The sequence below is a fragment of the Coregonus lavaretus genome (assembly GCF_964263955.1).
Source record: "Coregonus lavaretus genome assembly, contig: HAP1_SCAFFOLD_2193, whole genome shotgun sequence".
Lineage (NCBI taxonomy): Eukaryota > Metazoa > Chordata > Actinopteri > Salmoniformes > Salmonidae > Coregonus > Coregonus lavaretus.
Window position 1 is genome coordinate 42,582 of NW_028160118.1, and position 20,673 is coordinate 63,254.

General features: G+C 42.4%; 1 protein-coding gene across 1 annotated transcript in view; it reads left to right on the plus strand.

The window, feature by feature from the left end:
- The window catches only part of LOC311122128 (receptor-type tyrosine-protein phosphatase zeta-like), a gene marked incomplete at its 5' end in the record, with an annotated part of 42,467 nt that extends 31,897 nt beyond the window's left edge, over positions 1-10,570 (plus strand). The window contains 17 exons of the mRNA XM_084196534.1: positions 1,177-1,268; positions 1,515-1,600; positions 2,341-2,361; positions 2,554-2,650; positions 2,739-2,821; positions 2,969-3,103; positions 3,272-3,406; positions 3,636-3,799; positions 4,190-4,325; positions 4,619-4,765; positions 5,644-5,737; positions 6,337-6,413; positions 6,736-6,882; positions 6,984-7,136; positions 8,722-8,864; positions 9,407-9,542; positions 9,655-10,570. Of these exons, the coding sequence (XP_084052660.1) occupies positions 1,177-1,268; positions 1,515-1,600; positions 2,341-2,361; positions 2,554-2,650; positions 2,739-2,821; positions 2,969-3,103; positions 3,272-3,406; positions 3,636-3,799; positions 4,190-4,325; positions 4,619-4,765; positions 5,644-5,737; positions 6,337-6,413; positions 6,736-6,882; positions 6,984-7,136; positions 8,722-8,864; positions 9,407-9,542; positions 9,655-9,798 (1,990 nt within the window). The 3' untranslated portion in view covers positions 9,799-10,570. The remainder of the gene's footprint in view (positions 1-1,176; positions 1,269-1,514; positions 1,601-2,340; positions 2,362-2,553; positions 2,651-2,738; positions 2,822-2,968; positions 3,104-3,271; positions 3,407-3,635; positions 3,800-4,189; positions 4,326-4,618; positions 4,766-5,643; positions 5,738-6,336; positions 6,414-6,735; positions 6,883-6,983; positions 7,137-8,721; positions 8,865-9,406; positions 9,543-9,654) is intronic.
- Positions 10,571-20,673: the final 10,103 nt, after the last annotated feature.

Consider the following 20,673-nt stretch of genomic DNA (forward strand, 5'->3'; position numbering starts at 1 on the left):
GGTAGGTTCACTTACACATAACTGCCAGCATTCAGAGTTGCGCGTCTCTAGGTATGAATACATTTTGTCCATACTGTGAGATCATAGAAAAATACTTATTTTCGCTGTGGTGGCAAACTGACCAGTCGCACAATAAAATAACCAACTTCTGCAATCCAATCAAGGACACGCTTTCAAAAATGTAAACACTTTAGCCGCATAAGACTGTATATTTCTCATCCACTGGGCTGGAGACGTGACATATTGTTCATGTTTTCTGTTATTGTATTTTCATGTTAAACCTGTAGTAATCTTGGTGCTGCTGAGGGATTAAAGCTGAGAGATGTACCCCACTCAGAGTGTAGAGTGTTGAGCTTGTGGCTCAGGGTCGTCCAGTGGTTGGGGAACAGGGCCTCGGGTGGGGTAGGAGGGGGAAAGGGCCTGCGCCTCATTATGTCCGACATGAAGGCGTCGTGTCAGCGTCTTGTAAGATGAGTGGCGCGAGGCTAAATTGCAGTAATCCCCTCCGTGTCGCGTCCTTGTACTTCCCCTGGTGACATGGTGTTCATTTGGCCACCCCACAGCTGTGCACTTGGGTTTAGCAAAGTGGGGACGTCTTTTAGAAACGCACACATGTTATCTACTGGAGACATCTCTTTGCTGGTTTTGTCGTCCAGAGTAATCTGTGTGGTGATGTCCATTTTTGGGTAGCTGAACACAGGCTCATCAGAAAGAAACGCATGCGTGATCCTGTTAAAAACGTGTCCGAGATAAGAAGGATATTTTTTTCTGTGTTACGGACAGATTACCATGTGTTCTCCAACATCTGTGGTTGTCTTTGTATCTTAAAAAACACAACAACAAAAGTGTTTTTAGGCTGTTCTTGTCTCTGAGCGTGATCTTTTTACATCTCAAAAATATATCTACAGTTATTGTCTTTTTATTACATTTTACTCAATCATAACACCAATATTATTATTGTTTTTGTCACAGAATCTTTTACAACATTTTCACCAAACGAGAACAACGCATACAAATACCTCTTTTGCGTTAGATGAGATGGAAAAAAACTATATATCTTTGGGACAAAAAGTGCAATAGCAATGGCAATTGGTCACAGAGACAGAAGAAACTGGCAACACTTGCAGTTCTACAAGTGTATTGTTGACTTATGTCATCGTACATTTGTTTCCACAGAAAGTGTTTCCAGACTGCCCATTTCTATATAGAGGACAACACATCCCCCAGAGTCATATCTGTTCCACCCACACCCATGCATACAGCTACAGGTAACCATCCTCTGAGACGAGCACACTCTCACGCAACACACAGAGATAAAAGTGTTAAATAGCACAGAGCCACGTGGACAGGTGTCCTCTCCATCTGTTTATGCTCTCCATTTTCATCAAGCCTACCTCTGTCATTAACACTACCTCACTCAACAACTGCTTCTGCCGGAGTATGAAGTTTCAAACTTTCATTCTGATAAAGGACTTTTGTTGATCATATCAATAACCTTTGCTCTCTGCTTTTAGATGAACATGAAGCCCTTACGTTGAAGCAGTTTGTCAAGCACGTAAAGGAGCTCCACGACACCAACGCATTCTCCCGGGAGTTTGAGGTGTGCTGTCACATTCTGTACCCTTTGCTCCCTCAGATCTCTCACAGGATATAGTTTATGACAAAAACAACTAGTATTTATTGGTTACATGTTTCAATTCAGCTGTCTACCTGTTGTTAATTAAGATTTTCTGTATGTATCCATCTTGCGAAACTGTTATGTGTCGTTTGCGATGTTACACGGTGGCTGTCATTATTTTAAGGTCAGCATGCAGAAACCTTATGGGGCAGTAGGCTATGCACTGTGATGGCCATTCAAACTCACACTCTCTCTCATGCTACATGCTACAGGCCCAGATTCCTCTGAGGAGCCATGTCTGTTGTCCTTACCACTGAGCCTTATAAATGTATCATATTCTACACTGCATGCATGGATTTGGATGTTTCTCTGGCTCAAGTTAAGATAGGTTAAACTGGATATTTACCATTGCTTACCATATTAAATCCAGCTTGGCATTTTATCAGTGCTGTGTAAATGCATACATGTGTAGATGTTGTCAATAACACAAAAATAGGTTTGTAAGTCAAAGCTGATACAAGGACATTAACATGGTACATGGAGTGAATCTGAAAGCCACTTTCGAAGCCCTGTTTATCGCATGAACAGTGTCTTTAAGTTGAGATTTGCCCATAAACCGTTTTCTTGTTATTTATTTGGACTTTTTTGCTCACTGTGTGTCATGACATTTCATTGCTGTGCTTTTTGCATTCTCACCCCCCCCCCCCCCCCCCCCCCATTAGATATTGAAAGAGTGTTACGAGGTAAGCTGTGTCTCCCTTTTCTCTTTTGAGTCGATTATTTCTGTAGTAATTTTGTGTAGATGTTTGTCACATTTCCAGCTGCCCATGTTGACGTTTTTGCCATGCATGATGACACATTTGTGTTCGGCTGCGTAGTAATGGAGGATGGTGGGATGTTAGGGGTGGAGTGATAAAGGTCATGTGTTTTTTTAGGAGGTGCAAGTGTGCACGGTGGACCTGGGTATCACCACAGACGGCTCCAACCATCCAGACAACAAGAACAAGAACCGATACATCAATATCCTGGCCTGTAAGTCAAACATGCACCTTCAAACACATGTACACACACATACATTCTTGAATGCACCCAGCTTATCTCTTTCCTCCTCTACTCCTAGATGACCACAGCCGAGTAAGACTCTCAACCCAGGCTGACAAAGATGGGAAGAGTGGAGATTACATTAACGCAAACTACGTTGACGTAATCCATTTTGTTGCATTTCTATCTGCACAATAACATCAGATGTTAGTAGTGTTAGAAGGGCAAATGTCTTGTTGATGTGTCAGTAGCTAATCTGTTGTTCACTCTCTTTCTCTTTACCTTCCCCTCCCTCCCTTCCCTCCGCAGGGTTTCAATAAGTCCAGGGCCTACATTGCGGCCCAGGGCCCTCTCAAGTCCAGCACCGAGGACTTCTGGAGGATGGTGTGGGAGCAGAACGTGGGCGTTATCATCATGATTACCAACCTGGTGGAGAAGGGACGGGTGAGAGACCGGGGACATTATAACTGCTTATGCATGTGCTTTATGATATATGTTATAAATGCTGAAGTATTGCAATGTTGTAATACTTATACATATTTAGTAATAGTTTATAAATAGTTTATTCATGCTTATTCTAAGTATTCTAAAGTGTTTCGTTGTGTCTCTCAGAGGAAGTGTGACCAGTACTGGCCCCTGGAGAGCCAGGATGAGTATGGTGGTTTCCTGGTGACGGTGAAGAGCAGCAAGGTTCTGGCCCACTACACCCAGAGAACTTTCACCCTCAGGAACACCAAGGTCCAAAAGGTTAGAGGCCACACTATTTACCTCATTCACCAGTAATAGTTTCAACTCTACTTCCTCACATGTATCTACTTTGGTTGCACCTACCCTACAAGCCAGTTGAAGCGCTACATCATTAGAACTTTAGTTTCTGGAAATTTCTTATGGAACTCACAAATCCGAAGTGTCAAATTGACAGTCATTTTGTGTCTCATCCTGTTCACCACTTCCTGTTTCCTCCCATCAACCCCAGGGTTCACTGAAGGGGCGGATTAACGAGCGGACCGTGACACAGTACCACTACACCCAGTGGCCAGACATGGGTGTGCCTGAGTACACCCTCCCCGTGCTCACCTTCGTCCAGAAGTCCTCCAAAGCCAGGACAAATGACATGGGGCCTGTCGTAGTACACTGCAGGTAGGAAGCCATAGATTTGCAGAATGTATAGAATAGCTTTGAGGTCAATGCCCTTTTTTCAAACCAAAATTACTAATTCAATTCAGTCAAGAAAAAATGGGTCATCTACTATATGTGAATGATTCAATTTAGGAAGTACATTTACATTCTTACTGGCATAGCAATAGAATAGAATGGACATGATCCTCCATTAAATGCAATCTCTTAACATGCATTCCGTGGCTGCTTTCACCTATTCCAGCTGAGAAGATCAACATGGAACATTATTTCAAAATACCAGGATTCAGAATCTATATAAGAACATTGCTCTATCCAACTTCTTCACAATTCTCCATTGAAATGTGGCACTTAAATGTAAACTAAGTTGTGTACCTCTACGTGTGTTTCCAGTGCGGGCGTAGGCAGGACTGGCACCTACATAGTGTTGGATAGCATGCTGAAGCAGATCAAAGAAGAGGGCACTGTCAACATCATGGGCTTCCTCAAACACATCCGCACACAGAGGAACTACCTAGTTCAGACAGAGGTGAGAGCTCAGCCAGATGGGTGGTGGGGGGGGGTTGCACTTTTGGTACTTTTCCATTGGTGCCATTGCGCCAGAAAAGCTCAAATAAATGCTTCTAAAGTATTTGAAAGAATACTTTTTGATCCCAGGTCTGATACCTGGGATCTGATACATAAATGACGTAAATACGTAAATGTATACCAACAAGAAAACAGTAGATCTACTATGATCAGTTGTCCTGTTACCTTGCCAGAACCGTATGAATGACAACACCCAGCTAAGGCCTTCAACCCCTACTTTCCCTGTGCGTTCAGGAGCAGTATGTGTTCATCCACGACGCCCTGGTGGAGGCCATCTTGGGCAAGGAGACGGAGGTTTCCTCCAGCCTCATCCACAGCTACGTCAATGACCTTCTGACCCCAGGGCCCTCTGGCAGGACACAGCTGGAGAAACAGTTTAAGGTAAAGACACATGCTTATAACAGCTTATAACAAGTCATAGAGCAAGTATTTGCATTACAGAAAAATTTACAACTGGTAAACTTTCCATAAGAACTCCAGTAGGACATAAAGGGCGTAACTAAAAGTAAAACATACATTTGAAGGAAAATGTGTCTAAGGGGTTTAAAGACAGTTGTAGTTTTTTTTTCACATCAATTGTCTTTCTTTGTCCTTTGAAAAGAGCAGTTGCAACCGCTGGCAGATGTTTAAATACTAACAGTTAATCTGTCACTTGGTGCCACTGAGTACATTTACATGCATACTAATAATTCAATATTAAACAGATTATGGCAGTAAGACAAATATGGCATTAAACACCTTACTCTGCTTATCTTAATCGGAGTAAGGTCATAATCGAAGTAAGTATACGCCTATTAAAACACCTGGTTTTCTGAGCAATCTTTCAAATGATTAGGACATGTAAGCAGCTTAATCGGAGTTCCATTGGTGTATTTGATCTGCACGTGTGCTAGCACCAGCAGCGTGAGTGAAGCTTCCCTCTTTCGCACGAGTGAAGTGAGTTCTGAAAAACCGAAAGTATGCATCTTAGAAATAATTTTCACATACAAACTTTAAATGTCCGAACTCAGAATCAAATAGGCTTCCCAAAAATAACATGGTCTCTGTGGTAGAACATTTATTTAGATTGGCGATCTTCTGCATTTATCAAAGTCACATCAGGTAGTCTGATTTCATATGTGTTTATGTAAACAGGATTATTAGGGAAATCGTTCTTCTTCGAAAACATGTAAACGTTTAAATCAAACTATTATATGAATCTGACTATTCACAATAATCCGATTATTGTGTGCATGTAACCGTACTCAATGTGATTACAGCTGATATCCCAGTCCAATGCCAAACAGTGTGACTACTCGGCCGCCCTTAAAGAGTGCAACAGAGAGAAGAACAGAAACTCCTCTTTAATACCTGGTGAGTTCCAGACAGGTTTGTTCATACATTGAACAGTTTTGGCAATGTATCTACTTCTCCAGAGTCAGATGAATGTGTGGATACCATTTTTATGTTTCTGCATCCAGTATGAAGGAAGTTAGAGGTAGTTTTGCGAGCTAATGCTAGCTAGCGTTAGCGCAAAGACTTCCAGTTTTTTGCGATAAGCTAGTTAGCATTGGCTCACGAAACTACCTCAAACTTCCTTCATACTGGACGCAGAGACATAAAAATGTAAAATCCCTTTAACAGTGTGTAGACAATGAGACCGCACCCGGCCTCAACATTGTCACTTTCAATAGAACATTTAGCAAAATTCCCCCACACTTGAACCCCTCAACTAAAACTGTTATAAAAAAGAAGTAAAAAAGTTATTTGAGAACATAAACCTTGGGGCACCGTTTTGCTCTTGTTTGATGTAAGGCAAATGTGTGTGACAAAATCATGTTGTGTATATAAGCAGTAGTTATGGTTAAGTAATACTGCTTTAATAAAGCTAATCATTCTAATATTAATATTATACAAAATTACATTCTCTATACCTCATGAGGAAGTTTAACATTGTGTGGCTTTGTCTCCAGTTGAAAGGTCGCGGGTGTGTCTGTCTACGGTGGTGGGAGAAACTACATCAGATTACATCAACGCCTCATACCTCACGGTAAGAACCCAACCATTCTACATAAAATAATCAGATGCAGCAGTGGAGGCTGCTGACGGGAGGACGGCTCATAATAATGGCTGGAATGAAGTCAATGGAATGGTATCAAACGTATGTTTTTTATGTGTTTCATACCATTCCATTTACTCCATTCCAGTCATAATACTCCATTCCAGCCATTATTATGAGCCATCCTACCCTCAGCAGCCTCCACTAAGATGCAGATACTTACCACATAGAAGTAACACATTTTCAGTAAATTCCACTTTTGGTTACCTGTCTAAATTGTCTGACTGTTTATACCACCGGTTGTGTTCCCCAGGGGTACCGGCAGAGCACTGAGTTCATCGTGACCCAGAACCCACTGGCCGGCACGGTGACAGACTTCTGGAGGATGATCTGGGATCACAACGCTCAGGTCATCATCACACTGCCGGGAACACCAGGAACACCGGGAACACCAAGCCTGGTGGGTATCTATCTGTCCTGGACACAAAACTGCTGATGTGTGCAGGCATCCATTTTGTGCCTCAAATAGAAAGTCCTTATCACATCTTTCTGTATTCTCAGGCAGAGGGGGAGGAGCCATACGTGTACTGGCCCCGCAAGGAGCAGCCAATCAGCTGTGAGGCGTTCACAGTGACCCTGCGGAGCAAGAACCAAGTGTGTCTGGCCAACGAGGAGATGCTGGTGGTGCAGGACTACGTCCTGGAGGCTACACAGGTGAGATCAGCTGAGGGAGATCAATAAGACCAGGGAGATCAGCTTGATCTCACACAGATCAGTCACAATAGCATGATCAGCAACACTACCAGTCAAAAGTTTGGACACACCTACTCATTCAAGGGTTTTTCTTTATTTTTTATATTTTTTACATTGTAGAATAATAGTGAAGACATCAAAACTATAAAATAACACAAATGGAATCATGTGGTAACCAAAACAGTGTTAAACAAATCAAAATATATTTCAGATTTGAGATTCTTCAAATAGCCACCCTTAGCCTTGAAGACAGCGTTGCACACTCTTGGCATTCTCTCAACCAGCTTCACCTGGAATGTTTTTCCAACAGTCTTGAAGGAGTTCCCACATATGCTGAGCACTTTTTGGCTGCTTTTCCTTCACTCTGTCGTCCAACTCATCCCAAACCATCACAATTGGGTTGAGGTCGGGGGATTGTGGAGGCCAGGTCATCTGATGCAACACTCCATCACTCTCCTTCTTGGTCAAATAGCCCTTACACAGAAGCTTCCATTCCTGTGGCGGTCCTCATGAGAGCCAGTTTCATCATAGCGCTTGATGGTTTTTGCGACTGCACTTGAAGAAACTTTCAAAGTTCTTGAAATGTTCCGTATTGACTGACCTTCATGTCTTAAAGTAATGATGGACTGTCGTTTCTCTTTGCTTATTTGAAGTCTTCTTACCATAATATGGACTTGGTCTTTTACCAAATAGGGCTATCTTATGTATACCCCCCCTACCTTGTCACAACACAAGTGATTGGATCAAAATAAATTCCACAAATTAACTTTTAAGAAGGCACACCTGTTAATTGAAATGCATTCCAGGTGACTACCTCATGAAGCTGGTTGAGAGAATGCCAAGAGTGTGCAAAGCTGTCATCAAGGCAAAGGGTGGCTATTTAAAGAATCTCAAATACAACATATGTTTTGATTTGTTTAACACTTTTTTGGTTACTACATGATTCCATATGTGTTATTTCATAGTTTTGATGTCTTCACTATTATTCTACAATGTAAAATATTGTAAAAAATAAAGAAAAAACCCTTGAATGAGTAGGTGTGTCCAAACTTTTGACTGGTAGTGTACTTAGAATACACTAACTACATTGGAGAGGAAGATCAGCCACACACTGTGGGATCAGCCCAAAATAACAGCCTTATAGAAAAGACCAGTCGCTATGGACCAGTCGCTATGGACCAGTCGCTAGTGCTCAGCAAATGTTATCACTGTGTCTATACCCAAAAAACATTAAACCACTGTTTATTGTTACACAGAGGGAATATATAGCAACTTGATTTTTCCATTTAGGAGTTGTTCTGCTCATATTTCCCTGGATCTTGGCCCATGGTGAAACCAAATGAAGAGTGAAAATAGAATTCAATACACGTTCCCCACACCTCAATGGAGCACAGCTGTTATTTTTCACACAGTTTTCACTCAACCATCTGTACCTCCAATCACTGGACCACTTTCAACACACACACACACTCTCGCTCTCTCTTTCACACACTCTCTCTATCTCTCACTCTCTCTGATTGTGTGTTATTGTCCCCCTCTGGGCCAGGATGACTATGTTCTGGAGGTGAGGCACTACCGGGCGCCGCGCTGGCCCAACCCAGACAGCCCCATCAGCAGCAACTTTGAACTGCTCAGTCTGGTGAGGGAGGAGAGCTCCTCCAAGGAGGGCCCCATGGTGGTCCATGACGAGTAAGACCTATTGATTTACTGATTGATTATTTATCTGTGAAATAAGGTAATGATGTCCACTCTAAACCATTTTCAAGACCTGGAACCAATGGAATAGTCCCAAATGTCAAAATCTCACCCATCTGGAACCAGGCTCAAAACCCCTGAATCCCTTTTTTCCCTTCTCTTTTTTATTTTGGCCACTGGTAATAGATTCAAGATGATCCACTCTGAGACCTTAACCTAAGAGGATAAGAAGATATGTCCACATTTCCAATACTCTTAATATTTCTTGGAACTAAAATGCTGCACTGATCCAGGCCTATTTATACAATCCTGTCTCAATACTATTTTATGGCGCTCAATCCTGGGTTTTACTGTAAATACTGTAAAGGTTCAGTAAATACTTACAGGATTAGTGCTCTATGCTCCAGTTTGTAACATTTTCCAAATATGTCTTGGAATTAGCCCAAAGTATCTAAAGCTGGCTTAGCCCCTGGCTAATATGTCCAGAAATTAGGTCAGTTTTAAAGGCACTTCACAGCGGCGGTCTGATTTTGCAGGGTTGGCGGTGTTACTGCGGGAACCTTCTGTGCCCTGTCTACTCTGGTGCTCCAACTAGAGTTGGAGAGCTCTATGGACGTGTACCAGGTGGCCAAGATGACCAACCTCATGAGGCCCGGGACCTTCACTGATGTAGTAAGTCAATCTGAAGCACCGACTGACTGTACCTGAGTGATGCACAGCAGCCATTTTGTGTTGAAACATTCTCTCTTCAACAGCACAGTTTCTCTATTTCTCTGTCATTCAGGAGCAGTACCAGTTCCTGTACAAAGCCATGCTGAGCCTGGTTGGCACACAGGAGGACGAGAGGACGCTCCAGTCCTCTGACAACAACGGAACAGTCCCAGGGGGCCCTGTCAGCTCAGCCGAGAGCCTTGAGTCCCTGGTGTAACCATGGCAATGGGGCCCCTAACTTGCCAGTATGGACTCTTGCCTGTCTCACTGTGTTCAGTTTTTAAAGACAGCAGCTTTGCCTTTTTCACCTCCCTTTTTTCTCCTCTTCTGTTCTCCGTCTTTGAATGGCAGTTTCCTGACCGGTGGACATGATACCGTACGACCTTGTAATGTGTGCCTTTGTATATTCATCTTGTACTTCTAACGGCGTTCATACAATTGTAGATTACCTTTCCGATGTTTTGTCGATACTGCCGTCTTGAGATATTTGCTTCACTAACTGTTTTCCCTAAACTTTCGTATTTATTGGCAGGAAGCTATAAAAAAACCCCGCAACTTTTACATTAAACAACATATTATGTTAGCCTATTTTTTGTAGAGTCAATGCATTGAGCAACTCATTCTTCCATCTAGACAATGTAAATACTATTTTTGTTTGTAGCAACGGTGAGCTTTTTAAGTAAAAAATGCACAATGGCATGAAATAATACATCTAATATGTAAATAATATTATAGCAACCAAGACAATGGACCAAATTTCTATTTATACTTCTAGATTTTTATATTTTACTACAGTTTTTTAGTCAATTTTCAATGTATGGCTGCATTCAAATAACTTAGTCAAAGCATTTTTGTTATGTTTTAATGTTATAGCTAGTGTTCTTTATTTTGTAATGGACTAAATATGAAGCTTGGGGTACTGACACTTTTTAGCTGTACATGAAACTTTGCTGGATGATTAGACATAGGATTAAAAAAGTGAAAGAAAACCAAGGAAGGCGCTTTTGGAGTGGTCTGTCCATTTTTATTTACTACAATGAAGATCAATCTAGACCTGTGGGTGCACAGTAACATTAAAGATAAACTGTTCCATAATGGGTGTAACTTTAGATTGACCTGGATGCTATCACTATACAGCCTGAGGCGTGGGGGCATCATGCCCTCAGGTCAGGTGCATTGTGAATATACAGTATGTTATTAGTGCCTCAACACAGTTCATCTGACCCCATCAAATTGTTCAGCAGATAATTATTATGCATGATCATTTCCAAGTAAGGCAGCTGGGCTAAGCCTTAACAATCAACCCAAGGTATGAGCTGTCCTCAACACTAATGGAAATATGTAATCTCCATAAAAATACATTACAATAAAGGAAAAAAGTATAGTAATGAGTGAATGCATTTGCACTGTCCTTGACACTATACTATTAATAAGATGAACAGATAACAATAAACTAAAATGTAAACTGACCTTTCAACCAGATAGTTCTTATTGTTAATGGATTTTTTGACAGTCTTCACCATGGGCCTGATTCCGACATAGGAATGTATGCCTTTCCTATGCATGCCTTTGCTGTGCACTTCTCAGTATTTGGTATTCAGGCTTACCTTATTCAGTCGTGTAACACGCTCTGCAGGTGTGGCTACCTTGCACGCTCTGAATACATTTCATTCAACCGCTGAAAACCCTCCCACTTGCTGGCCAACAGATTTTCTTGTGGAGTTCTCATTCAATAGAGTTTTCAGTACATTTATCTTAAGCCATCCCTTTAAATATGGTGTACCTTTTAGTTGAAATTTTGTCTACAGAGTCACTGGAATATGTTGAGAGAACGGGTTCTGAATATTAGGAATCAATTAAAGAAGTCCATCTAAATATATGCATATTCATCTCCGTTTCAGCACCAATTGGTATATTTAAAAATACTTTGATCTTTTAGATTATTTAGGTTCAGGAAAGTATTTATGAATCATAAAAAACTGGTTTGGAGAGCCTTCATTCACAAAAGAAAGAAAACCCATGGTAATGTTGAAAGATTTGTGTACATAGAATTATAATAGGGAGAATAGTGTACACTAGTAGTACACTATTGCCGGCACTAACCATGGAACTGTGTGATGACACAGCCAATTATTGCACCATGCATCAGGTTCAAACTGTTACTGCGTGGTCTGCGCTCCGCTCCATAACAATTTAGTTAGCCTTTATTTATATATTATCAACTGTTACTAATGAGCCTCAGCAACAACCACACAGCCATGACGGTGTTTACAGAGGAAGCAAATGAAAATAAACGAAACAATGCAATTAAATGATAATGTAGGCTATACCAACTGAAGGGAACTAACGGTAAATTGGCAGTTGAATATGTGTGGTTATTACAGAACTTGGTTCTATTTGTGACGCTTGACACGCTGCAAGTCCCGCCTCTCCCATCTCCTCATTGGTTTTTAGGAGTATATACCATGTGGGTGATAGAAAAATGAACTGAGGTCCAAACTCCAGTCCAGTTGGTGGTGGTAATGTACCTTAACCCTCCCGTTGTCCTAGGGTCAAAATGACCCGCAACTGTGTTGAACCAACTTTATTTAATTTTTATATTTTGGGGATCATTTGTGAGAAGGAGGCAGTGAGACTTTAAAGAAAGTATCACTGCCTCCTCACAAATGATCCAAAAAATATAAAAATTTAATAAAGTTGGTTTAACACAGTGGCGGGTCATTTTGACTCTAGGACAACGGGAGGGTTAAAGTTGCCAACTACCATATAAAGTCCAAAGACGAAGCCTGAAGGAGGAGAGAACTAGAAACTCACTCGGTTTACCCTTTTATCTGTGGATTAATTGTCGGAGTAGAGGACCTTGTGCATTTCAGGTAAAATAACAACCCAATGTTTATATCCAGGACAAATTAGCTAGCAACAGCAAGCTAGCTAGCTAAATTGCCATACATGTTTAATGGTTTTCGACCTGTCCCGAAGTTAATATATTTGGTTCAGAGTTCGTTTTGATATTTCAACCTGCATGTCCTGATCGCGTCTGGTGTGGGTGGACAAAATCAACATGCGCACGTGGACGGTCTGGTCAGCATGTAACATTGATTTAGTCCACCAACACCAGACACCAGACTTGATCAGGACACGCAGATTGAAATATCAAAACGAACTCTGAACCAACTACACTGCTCAAAAAAATAAAGGGAACACTAAAATAATACATCCTAGATCTGAATGAATGAAATAATCTTATTAAATACTTTTTTCTTTACATAGTTGAATGTGCTGACAACAAAATCACACAAAAGTTATCAATGGAAATCAAATGTATCAACCCATGGAGGTCTGGATTTGGAGTCACCCTCAAAATTTAAGTGGAAAACCACACTACAGGCTGATCCAACTTTGATGTAATGTCCTTAAAACAAGTCAAAATGAGGCTCAGTAGTGTGTGTGGCCTCCACGTGCCTGTATGACCTCCCTACAACGCCTGGGCATGCTTCTGATGAGGTGGCGGATTGTCTCCTGAGGGATCTCCTCCCAGACCTGGACTAAAGCATCCGCCAACTCCTGGACAGTCTGTGGTGCAACGTGGCGTTGGTGGATGGAGCGAGACATGATGTCCCAGATGTGCTCAATTGGATTCAGGTCTGGGGAACGGGCGGTCCATAGCATCAATGCCTTCCTCTTGCAGGAACTGCTGACACACTCCAGCCACATGAGGTCTAGCATTGTCTTGCATTAGGAGGAACCCAGGGCCAACCGCACCAGCATATGGTCTCACAAGGGGTCTGAGGATCTCATCTCGGTACCTAATGGCAGTAAGGCTACCTCTGGCGAGCACATGGAGGGCTGTGCGGCCCCCCAAAGAAATGCCACCCCACACCATGACTGACCCACCGCCAAACCGGTCATGCTGGAGGATGTTGCAGGCAGCAGAACGTTCTCCACGGCGTCTCCAGACTCTGTCACGTCTGGCACATGTGCTCAGTGTGAACCTGCTTTCATCTGTGAAGAGCACAGGGCGCCAGTGGCGAATTTGCCAATCTTGGTGTTCTCTGGCAAATGCCAAACGTCCTGCACGGTGTTGGGCTGTAAGCACAACCCCCACCTGTGGACGTCGGGCCCTCATACCACCCTCATGGAGTCTGTTTCTGACCGTTTGAGCAGACACATGCACATTTGTGGCCTGCTGGAGGTAATTTTGCAGGGCTCTGGCAGTGCTCCTCCTGCTCCTCCTTGCACAAAGGCGGAGGTAGCAGTCCTGCTGCTGGGTTGTTGCCCTCCTACGGCCTCCTCCACGTCTCCTGATGTACTGGCCTGTCTCCTGGTAGCGCCTCCATGCTCTGGACACTACGCTGATAGACACAGCAAACCTTCTTGCCACAGCTCGCATTGATGTGCCATCCTGGATGAGCTGCACTACCTGAGCCACTTGTGTGGGTTGTAGACTCCGTCTCATGCTACCACTAGAGTGAAAGCACCGCCAGCATTCAAAAGTGACCAAAACATCAGCCAGGAAGCATAGGAACTGAGAAGTGGTCTGTGGTCACCACCTGCAAAACCAGTCCTTTATTGGGGGTGTCTTGCTAATTGCCTATAATTTCCACCTGTTGTCTATTCCATTTGCACAACAGCATGTGCAATTTATTGTCAATCAGTGTTGCTTCCTAAGTAGACAGTTTGATTTCACAGAAGTGTGATTGACTTGGAGTTACATTGCGTTGTTTAATTGTTCCCTTTATTTTTTTGAGCAATGTATATTAACTTAGGGACAGGTCGAAAACCATTAAACATGTATGGCAATTTAGCTTGCTGTTGCTAGCTAATTTGTCCTGGGATATAAACATTGGGTTGTTATTTTACCTGAAATGCACAAGGTCCTCTACTCTGACAATTAATCCACAGATGAAACGGTACAAATTTGTTTTCTAGTAATCTCTCCTCCTTCAGGCTACTTCTTCTTTGGACTTTATATGGCGGTTGGCAACCAACTTTATGGTGCATTACCACAACCAACTGGACTGGAGCATAGACCTCAGTTCATCTTTCAATCACCCACGTGGGTAGATGCTCCTAAAAACCAATGAGGAGATGGGAGAGGCAGGACTTGCAGCACGTTGAGTGTCACAAATAGAACCGAGTTCTATTTTAGGCCACGCAGACGCTCGTTGACGCGCGCAAGCAGTGTGGATGCAATGATTGACTAACATGTATATGTACATTTATTTTGCAACACTGGCGCACGCTACGGGTGCGGTGTGGTCAGCATGTTAGCCTTACTGACGTCGATACTGATAGTGGCTAATATTTAAAATTTTTAAAAAGGAAACAAGAAAGTCGGGTAGCGTATAATTAAGACATTCAAGAGCGCCCATCCCTGCAAGTTAAGGCTATACAATTCAAATTCTGCATAATGGCACACCATTTCATAAACTTTACTGTGGGAAAGTTGATATGCTTCAGTTTGCTGCCATATGACTGGTTTCACATTTGTCTCCAGCGATTATAAGGTCAAATAGATCTAAAACAAGTGTCATTTATATTTTCAATTCCCTTATCCTATCAGATTACTCATTTACCTAGCTCTTATCAATAGTTCTTATCAAGTTGTAAATTAAAGTGCATGGAGAATGGTGTTATTTCTATCGGGAAAAAATAAGTAGATGCCGGTAGGTTCGCGAGACCTTATTCATGATTTCCTCACACGTAAAGGTAGTGGCATTATTTGGGAATTAAGATGTTGCAGATTGGTTTGTATTCAACGACAAGTTTCCCCAAAACGTTCTTGAACAGACTGAGGTACCTTTGCTCCGGTTTGGTGTGGCTTGCAGCAACGAGTGATGTATTTAAAGGGCAGTGGCCACCAGTGGCGGCTCCTGAAAAAATTCTCAGGAGGGGCAATTTTTCTGATGATTTAGGTGACCTACACACATTTTAAAAAAGATATGTCCAGCAACAACATGAAGACAGGGGCAGCATATAAGTCAATACCAGAAGCATTTATTGACTGATCTGGGGAGATGGATTCCAGTTTCTGTGACAGATTATAAATAATCTCTGATGCCTTTGTTATATTAGCTTTTGGTTGAATGTACTGTCGTAGTAAATATATAATGTTATAGCTTGGTCTGACTAAAATCTTGTGCATGACCCATTTTGTGTTGGGCCTTTGTATTCAATACAATGAACAAGAGTCCTATCTTGTCAGCCTTGTCAGCAGGTGGCTAAGGATAACACCCACGCCATAGGTCTCTCAGTTCTTCCAACTCACGAGTTCTTGCCCTGAGGACACACACACACACACCCACACACACACACACACACACACACACATCATCACTGATAAACACACACACACACACACACACATCATCACTGATAACAAACACACACACACACACACACACACACTGATAACAAACACACACACACACACACAAATCCTCTTCTCTTAGGCTGAACATCTGAAGACAGAGAACCCGACTCAGAGCCAATGCAACAGTGACACTAGCCTGGAGGTGACCTCGCCCAACTCATCAGGACCAATCAGAAGATCAGAACTACTAGATTCAACCTACTTCATTTTATTGTATAAAATGTCAGCACACAATGTTTAGGGGCTCTTCTGATAAACTCCCTACGAGTTTGACGAACGGGTCCGTGCACGCGATTCCAGATATCTTTACCTCTGAATAAACTGCCTTATATTATACAATTATCCACCTTGTCCAAAAGTCTCTACTTGGTCTCCGTTCTCCAGTAAACTTGTTTTATCAACAATAGTAAGGTTCAATGACACAGAAAGCAGTTCAATGTCGGGGTACAGAGTCGCTCTCTTACCAGGATCGCGGTCCGCTCTGACCAGGGTGAAGGTGGCCGGCTCCACCTCTCTGTCCGGGACTCTGTCATCCAGCCAAGTCTCCCAGCTGTATTGGGATTCCGCTGCCAGCAGCGTTTTCATTATTTAGTCCGTTCGTAGCGGGTATGTACACGATCAACAAGATCAGTCCAAAACCGAAGATCAGTCCAAAGCAGAATGTTTGCAGAATGTTTGTAAACTAAGTCTACAAATTAAAAACATAAAATAACGCCACACTGCAGGTCGCAACATAGACGCTGCTAGCCGCCATTGTCTTAGTTACGTTCAACGTTACGTCACGTATGACGAAAGCGCGTAAGTGCATGCCCACAGACACCCATAGAGAATGTTTTGAAAGCTTTGAAATGTGAAAAAAATAGATTTTACATGACAGGCTATGAGAGACTTCTGGGCGATTTTCAACCTGACTGAAATCGCCCAAAAAACGGGCGGGGCCATTTGAAGCACGACTTTAGCCTGATTTGACATTTAGTGGCTGGCAGATCAGACGTGAACACTGATAACTGCTGTTGCCGGCAGGTAGCTTAGTGGGTAAGAGCGTTGTGCCAGTAACCGAAAGGTCGCTGGTTCTAATCCCCGAGCCGACTAGGTGAAAAATCTGTCGATGTGCCCTTAAGCAAGGCACTTAACCCTAATTGCTCCTGTAAGTCGCTCTGGATAAGAGCGTCTGCTAAATGACTAAAATGTAAATGTAAATAATTGATTAGAAAAAAAATCCCTTCCTTTTCCCGTTTGGCAGTGCGTCGCCCATATCGCCCTATTGAACAAGCCGTCCCTGGTGGCCACGCTGACAGCGCTCCCCAACACACAACCCAACCCATCTCTGTTTTCCAACTGGTCGTTCAGTACTGTTTCCGTTCAATTGAACGTGCCAGAACGTAAAAACTTACTGAACGCAGCCCAGGTCAGAAAACGGTGTATCTGTAGACACACCTCCACCACACCTTCATTAGGTGTAGCGGGTGAATAGCATTACATTTAAATTCAAGGTCAGAATACACAAAGACAAAAGTGCATAAAAAGGGAATTGCTTTACATTTTCGGAATCGGTTCCAGTCTGCCTAGTTGCTATGCAAGTCATTAAAGAAAGTATTTGCTTATGGTTAAAAAAAGATAACTGCCACATGGTCTTCCTCATTGTCTTTCCCCCTCTTGAACCCCCTATACACCCTCCCCCTTCACCCACATGTGATCAGGGGGTCTTTGTGGGGGTGATCAAAGATTTGCTATAATAGAATGACCTTTCGGCAGGCTCCTGATAAGCCATTGTTAAGAAACAACATGTGAGGGCAGAAGACAAACGGGTGGCTTGATGAAACGGATCCATTTTAGACACTGGATTATGGATTCACGGAGACGCGACTCAATGGAGTTATGGAATAATCCATGTGGAGAATTGGTTATTCCAGTAGATTCTTATGTTCTTATCCCATCTAAGACTCCATAAGAAATGCGCATTTTTAGGGGAAAATAGGTCAGGTGTCCAGACACCGTCTTGACCAGGGGTTGTATCCATACCCCAATTTGCATTTTTTACTTTTAATAATTACACGCCGAATTATCCATGGCTTGGTGGCCTAGTTTGCATGGGCGGGCCCACATTGAATGGAAGGAGAAACTGATTTTTTTTTCAAAAATGATGTAATGAGACTACTCCACTATATCAATTGAAAACAGAATGGATGCATACACTGTATTTATCAATGATTTATACACAAATGTCAATAGTTGATGGGTACCATTTGATATGGTGCAGAGATAAAATGCATACCTTATTGGTAATTGGTGCCTTAATGGAACCATTGCTCATGTCAACAAAAAATAATCTCTTTAGAAACCAGACCTAACAATTCTGTTAGGGAAAGCAATTCAGATATTACCAACATTATCATTGTGAAAATTGGGTATAATCTTTCTTAACAGTATAAAAAAATATGTATAATTTGGTAAGGTGTTACCAAATGTTTTAATAGGAAAATAACTATCAAGCCCTTGAAAAGTTTGAAATGCAAGGATGTTAAAAGCTGCTCCACGATAATACAGATATGAGCTGAAAATGACCAACTGATTCAAGATTAAAATAGTTTTTATATCATTTTAATGCAGTCAACCTTTCATATTGTGTAGGTACTCGAGCATTAATGACTCACCATTCAATCGATTTAATCTTCATGCGGATCACTTCCCTTTAATTTTTCAATGAAATACAAAAAAAGGAAAACCACAATCTCTATGCCACATTATATAATCTAAGCAGTGTTAAAATACAAATATACACTGAGTGTACAAAACATTAAGGATGCCTGCTCTTTCCATGACAGACTGACCAGATGAATCCAGATGAAAGCTATGATCCATTATTGATGTCACTTGTTAAATCCACTTCAATCAGTGTAGATGAAGGGGAGGAGACAGGTTAAAAAATGATTTTTAAGCCTTGAGACATGGATTGTGTGTGTGTCATTCAGAGGTGAATGGGCAAGACAAAATATTTAAAGTGCCTTTGAATGTGGTATGGTAGAAGGTGCCAGACGCACTGGTTTGTTTGTGTCAAGAACTGCAACGCTCCTGGGTTTTTCACCCTCAACAGTTTCCCATGTGTATCAAGATTGGTCCACCACCCAAAGGACATCCAGCCAACTTGACACAACTGTGGGAAGCATTGGAGTCAACATGGGCCAGCATCCCTGTGGAATGCTTGTTGAGTCCATGCCCCAACAAATTGAGGCTGTTCTGAGGGCAAAATGGGGGGATACAACTCAATTCGGAAGGTGTCCTTAATGTTTTGTACACTAAGTGTATATTTATACTTCTATATCCGTATCAATAAAATGGGTCTCTATTCTATTTGCTTGAAACAATTAGACATCTCAATCTGCTCGTCGAACATCTCATTCCAAAATCCTGGGCATTAATATGGAGTTGGTCCCCCCTTTCCTGCTATAACAGCCTCCACTCTTCTGGGAAGGGTTTCCACTAGATGTTGGAACATTGCTGCGGGGACTTGCTTCCATTCAGCCACAAGAGCATTGGTGAGGTCGGTCACTGAAGTTGGGCGATTAGGCCTGGCTCGCAGTCGCCGTTCCAATTCATCCCAAAAGGTGTTCGATGGGGTTGAGGTCAGGGCTCTGTGCAGGCCAGTCAAGTTCTTCCACACCGATCTCGACAAACTTTTTCTGTATGGACCTCGCTTTGGGCACGGGGACATTGTCACGCTGAAACAGGAAAGGGTCTTTCCCAAACTGTTGCCACAAAGTTGGAAGCACTGAACAATCTAGAATGTCATTGTATGCTGTAGCATTAAGATTTCCCTTCACTGGAACTAAGGGACCTAGCCCGAACCATAAAAAACAGCCCCAGACCATTCTTCCTCCTCCACCAACCTGTACAGTTGGCAATATGCATTGGGGCAGGTAGCGTTCTCCTGGCATCTGCCAAACCCAGAGTCCAATGCCGGCGAGCTTTACACCACTCCAGCCGACACTTGGCATTGCGCATGGTGATGTTAGGCTTGGGTGCCTGCTGCTCGGCCATTGAAACCCATTTCATGAAGCTCCCGATGAACAGTTATTGTGCTGACGTTGCTTCCAGAGGCAGTTTGGAACTCTGTAGTGAGTGTTGCAACCGAGGACAGACAATTATTACGCGCTGTGCTTCAGCACTCGGCAGTCCCGTTCTGTGAGATTGTGTGGCCTACCACTTCGCGGCTAAGCCGTTTTTGCTCATAGATGTTTCCACTTCACAATAACAGCACTTACAGTTGACTGGGGCAGCTCTAGCAGGGCAGAAATTTGATGAAATTACTTGTTGGAAAGGTGGCATCCTATGACGGTGCCACGTTAAGTCACTGAGGTCTTCAGTAAGGCCATTCCACTGCCAATGTTTGTCTATGGAGATTGCATGACAGGTGTATAAAATCGAGCACACAGCCATGCAATCTTCATAGACAAACATAGGCAGATTTTGGAATGAGATGTTTGAAGAGCATGTGTCCACATACTTTTGTTTAAAACATTTACACAATGACCTGCGTCACCGGTCAACCATTAGCTCATCATACAGAAACCCCCCAAAAACCTACCATGGCTACTTTTGGGGCAATAGTTTGAAATTGACCTACTGTATTTGTGTACAACTCCTAAATAGTGTGCAGATATATTTAAGAGCAAAACCGATGTATTTATGTTGACTCTTATTTAAAGATCCCAAACTAAA